The sequence below is a fragment of the Penaeus monodon genome, chromosome 12 (genome assembly GCF_015228065.2).
Source record: "Penaeus monodon isolate SGIC_2016 chromosome 12, NSTDA_Pmon_1, whole genome shotgun sequence".
NCBI classification, from domain to species: domain Eukaryota; kingdom Metazoa; phylum Arthropoda; class Malacostraca; order Decapoda; family Penaeidae; genus Penaeus; species Penaeus monodon.
This window is the reverse complement of record NC_051397.1, coordinates 46,663,180-46,668,179: the sequence shown is the minus strand read 5'-3', so window position 1 is coordinate 46,668,179 and position 5,000 is coordinate 46,663,180. Positions and strand designations below refer to the sequence as shown.

The following is a 5,000-nucleotide window of genomic DNA, read 5'->3' as shown; positions in this document are numbered from 1 at the left end:
CTCTAGGTAGACAATTACTCTGTGTAGTGACAGTAACAATAAGTAACTTTGTCATTTTTTGATATTGTGAGCATGGAAATATTGTCCTCTCTGTAGCCAGTATTCTTCCACCCAAGACTCATGGATGGTGTATTTTCCAGCCTCATTAACCAATGGAATTAATGCTCCTAAATGTTCATTGACTCATATGCTAGTTTTAGTGTATTGCCTTTCTCTACAGATACAACTCATAGGTTCGAGTGAGATACATGCCTATTGGCAAAGGCAGTTCACAGTTATATTGGAATATCACACTTGCTGCCTTATTTAACAGTCCATGATTGGTTCATGCACAACTGATAACATTATCTTTGAGCAAAACACAAAGTGTAAGGTTGTAGTATTGTTTATGGCTGAAAAAATGTCATTTATGTTTTGCCAAAACCCACAAGGGCTACTCTCCATCTGGCTTACTCTAAGGGGCCTTGACTTGTACCATTATGGTGGGTCCCTCTCTCTGTGTATGGGCTGTAAGAGTATTTGGCCATAAGCTGCGGCACCTTAAGGAGATACGGTGCCAAAACACATTTGAGTATCCAGCCCCTGGCTCTCTGCCAAATTTACCATAAAGGCATATTCCCATTACCTGACCCTCAGCCAAATTTTTTTTATGGCATGACAGACGTCCAATGGATTAAACATTGTAAATATCTTCAGTCATGGTAATTTATGAGATAAATGCCCCTTTTATACTAGCTTGAAGAGAGGAGGTTACACACTTCTTGAGATCAATGTCTGTAATATAACTAGCTACTATGACAACAGTGTTTTTAGGGTGTTTCTTATATATTAGTAAGGTAATTTTACTTTGATGGATGTATTGAAACTTGGTGGAATTTGTTAGGTGTATATATTATCCCAATCCATTTAAACATTCCTTTTTTCCTTAATTTCAGATGGTGGTTAAGTCAGTCCCCACTAGATCAGTGCTGGTCAAAGCCCTGTACTTTGGTAAGGGGGGTCCAGAGGAAACGCTGTTCAAAGACTGCAGAGTTTACATCAAACAGCTAGAGACCAATCTCAGTGTGATAGTACAAATGTATGATGAATGGGGCCTTAACAATGATAACAAAGTTTAAGAGTCTGGTGCATTGGCAGAGTGTTTTGTTTTTTATATATATTTATGTATATATGAGAGATTTCACTTAACTTGTTCATCTCGTACGTTGATTTTGGGCATTTTTTTTTTTTTTTTCTTAAACTTTAGTTTGGACTGTGTAGAAAAGTAGTGGAAGCTGGCAGATTAGCATTGTTATTTTTATTGCTGTAGGTTTTGTTATTATTATTATTATTATTTTATTGTTTTTTTTGTCCTTATTTGTTATTAGTTTCATTTTATTTTTTATTATTATATAGAAGAGAACCTTATTTTGCAAAAAAATATATAGATTTAGCAAAATGTGTATATATGATATATATGAACTACTCTCTAACATTTATAGTAACAAGGAAACCACTAGTACTATCATATTTATAGAGCACATACATTCAAGATACCAAGCATGTTGTTGTGAAGCACCACAGAAACTTTTAATGTGTGCAGAGAAATCCATGTTTAAGGGGACACATGTTTTATATATATACATAACAGAAAGCTGTGCATATCATAAATTAGGACGACAAACAGAAGGTCGAACCATTCAGAACCATACGGCAACTGCACAGTGGTCATTAATAAGTGCGCACATGCTTGGGTGTATGCGTCAAAAGGTGCGCAAGACACTAGGTCTCATGGAAAACCCATCACAGTGACATTTACAGATTGTACCTTGAAGAAATCTTGCCTCTGCAGCACCATTCATATACATCTATTATGTGATCCTGGGACCAACAGTTGTTATTTGTGTGTGGAGTTTAAGCAAGTCAGCTGTTCAAGATGTGCTCGCATTTTTGAAGTAGCGGTTGTGAGTTCAAGGAGATTTAATTTTTATTTATTTCCTTATTCTTAATCAATTTCTAATCTTGAAGCAGGTTGTACCATACCTGAAACCTAACTAACCTCTTTACAAAACAAGTATTTTAGAAATCAGGAAAAGATTTTCTTCTTACGAGTCAACAAGGTGTAAAGTTGTATGTCATTGTGAATTTTGTAATCACATTGCATTCTTGCACAACATTGATATTTCAACTAAGAAAGGGGTGTATTTACATTTATCATGTTATCATGTCTAAGTACACCACATGGGCACCAATCAAGAAAAGGTCTCCTAGCTGTAAATATGTGCTTCTGGTTTTGTATTTTCCTCGTGCTGGAAGAAAGCACAAGAAAACAGAGTACAGGAGATTCACAGCCAAATATTGTAACAGAAGCATTTACGGTTACATTTACCCAGCTTAGCATTTGTTGTAGCAGCAGTTCCTCCCACCAGATTTCTTTTCAGTGTATTTTATGGATTTACTGGAGGGCCATTGGCATGTGGTCATTTTTTATACAAATTTTTAAATAAAGAAGTGGGATTGTTTAGTGGGATGTTGTTAGTTGGAGGTGTGTATTATTGACACAGTGTTTTTATTACTTTTTTACATCCTTGACTTTATGTCTCTACATCTCTTTTTTTTTTTGCCTCTTTGTCTATAATTTTAGTTCATTCTTGTCTTTTTTCACTCTTTTTTTCTTGTTATTCTTTTTTCTTCTCTTTTCCCCTCTTTCTATTTTTTTTGTCACTCTTTTTTAAGTCTCTCTCATTTTTTTCTCTCTCTTTCTCTCTGTGTGTCTTTTCTCACTCTCTTTCTCTGTCTCTGTCTCTTCTCTCTGTCTCTGTCTCTTCTCTCTGTCTCTGTCTCTTCTCTCTGTCTCTGTCTCTTCTCTCTTCTCTCTCTCTCTCTCTCTCTCTCTCTCTCTCTCTCTCTCTCTCTCTCTCTCTCTCCTCTCTCTCTCTCTCTCTCTCTCTCTCTCCTCTCTCTCTCCTCTCTCCCTCTCCCTCTCTCTCTCTCTCTCTCTCTCTCTCTCTCTCTCTCTCTCTCTCTCTCTCTCTCTCTCTCTCTCTCTCTTTTACAATAATTACTAGTCACTGTACCAAGTGCAATTCCTGAGATGTGATCCATATGTTCTCTCTCTTTAGATACCTTGATAGTGTTGATAAACAGTGGTGTAAGCAGTGTTTATTAATAGTTTTTTTTTGGGGGGGAAGATATAGTGCATGGCAGTTTGATTGTTTACCCTGTGTTTTGATAGTGTGTGGCATTTTATGTTCATATGAGTTTTTTTATATTCTTTTTCTTCTTCTCATCCTTCTTTTTATTATTTTCATTATTATTATTTTATTATTATTATTATTATTAATATATTTGTTATTATTATCCCTCCTTCATCTTTTCTGTCTCCTCCATTTCCTCCATCTCCATCTCCATATCCTCTTCCTCCTTTCCCCCCCCTCCTCCTCTATCTGTTCCTCCTCCTCATTTTCCTCTTCCTCTTTTTCCTCTTCTTACTCCCCCCTCATCCACCTCCATCTCCTCCCCTTCTTCCTCCTCCTCCTCCTCCTCCTCCTCCTCCTCCTCCTCCTCCTCCTCCTCCTCCTCCTCCTCCTCCTCCTCCTCCTCCTCCTCCTCCTCCTCCTCCTCCTCCTCCTCCTCCTCCTCCTCCTCCTCCTCCCCCATTTCTTTCAAGATCTGTAATCTTATTCTAGATGTTAGGTGCTACCCAAACACTGTGTGATATTATCTTGTGTGCTAGTAGCTCCTATAATTATTACTTTTCTTTTCTTTCTCTCCCTCTTTTTATATATATATATGTGTGTGTGTGTTTGTCTGTCTGTCTGTCTGTCTGTTTGTTTGCCTGGCTTGCCTGCCTGTCTGCCTGTTAGCCCGTCTCAGTGTGCATTTATTGCATCTCTAATAGATTTCATTTCTTTTCATTCTTTATGTGGGTGATTACAAATGCTAATTTCTTATGAACAATCTTTTCCTAATCTGACCTGTCTTGCAAAAGCCTCACCTAGTTTGATATATAAAAGAATCTTTTGACTGGAAATTTCTGACCCTTTTCTAGTATGTATATTTTTTCTCTATGTACATTTACAGTTTATTTTTAAGATTTTTCCATAACTCCACCAAAATCTGTTCTGTTTTAAGTATTGATAAGTCAACCAATAGTCATGATTGACTTTTTTGATGCAGAAAAGGAATATATACTTTCATTACACCATTTAGTTCGTGAAAGCAAAACTGTTGTTATATTAGGGCAAGACAAAAATTTTAAAGTGATTTTTTTTTCATTATTATTGGGTGGCTTGAAATCCCTTTACATAGCTTACTTCCTGTGTTTTTTTTTTATACATAGAGTGTTATTTTTGCCATTGGCATTATGTGATATCTGTTTTGGCTATAATAGTGATTTTGGAATGTGGAACTTAATGTTTGATGCTACTGTTATTATTGCTATTTGTTAATTTTCTTTTCTTTTTTTTTCTTGTATCATCTTTGTTATTATTTATATTATTATTAGATATCATAAGTGACCTTAAAATGACATGTATAGTACATATTATATTATTGATTAAGTACAATTGTAAATTGAAATACGGATTAATTGTAGATTTGCACAGTAGACTGTTTTACTAAACTTTCTTTTGTAGTTCATGAATCTGATTTCATTCCTAATATGAGAGTCTTATTACGTGTTTATAGTGTGTGTAGATTTGTGAGTGTTTGTCCTTTGGCAGTAGTAAGAATTGCTGTATATTCATTGTCCTGTTCAAATACAGGAGAGTGACTGCTTACATGTGTACTTTTGTTTTGTTTCGTTTTATATTAATTTGTCTTCCCTCTCTCTCTTCTCTCTCTCTCTCTCTCTCTCTCTCTCTCTCTCTCTCTCTCTCTCTCTCTCTCTCTCTCTCTCTCTCTCTCTCTCTCTCTCTCTCTCTCTCTCTCTCTCTCTCTTTTTTTTTATAGAATAGAAATGAGAAAATATTGTTGCCTTGGTTCATATGAAAGAGTTGTAGGTTTTCATCTAAAGCATT

General features: G+C 35.9%; 1 protein-coding gene across 1 annotated transcript in view; it reads left to right on the top strand.

Moving 5' to 3' along the window:
* The window catches only part of LOC119579490 (glycolipid transfer protein-like), a 13,448-nt gene extending 10,927 nt beyond the window's left edge, over positions 1-2,521 (top strand). The window contains exon 5 of the mRNA XM_037927346.1: positions 936-2,521. Coding sequence (XP_037783274.1) covers positions 936-1,118 — 183 coding nt within the window. The 3' untranslated portion in view covers positions 1,119-2,521. The remainder of the gene's footprint in view (positions 1-935) is intronic.
* Positions 2,522-5,000: the final 2,479 nt, after the last annotated feature.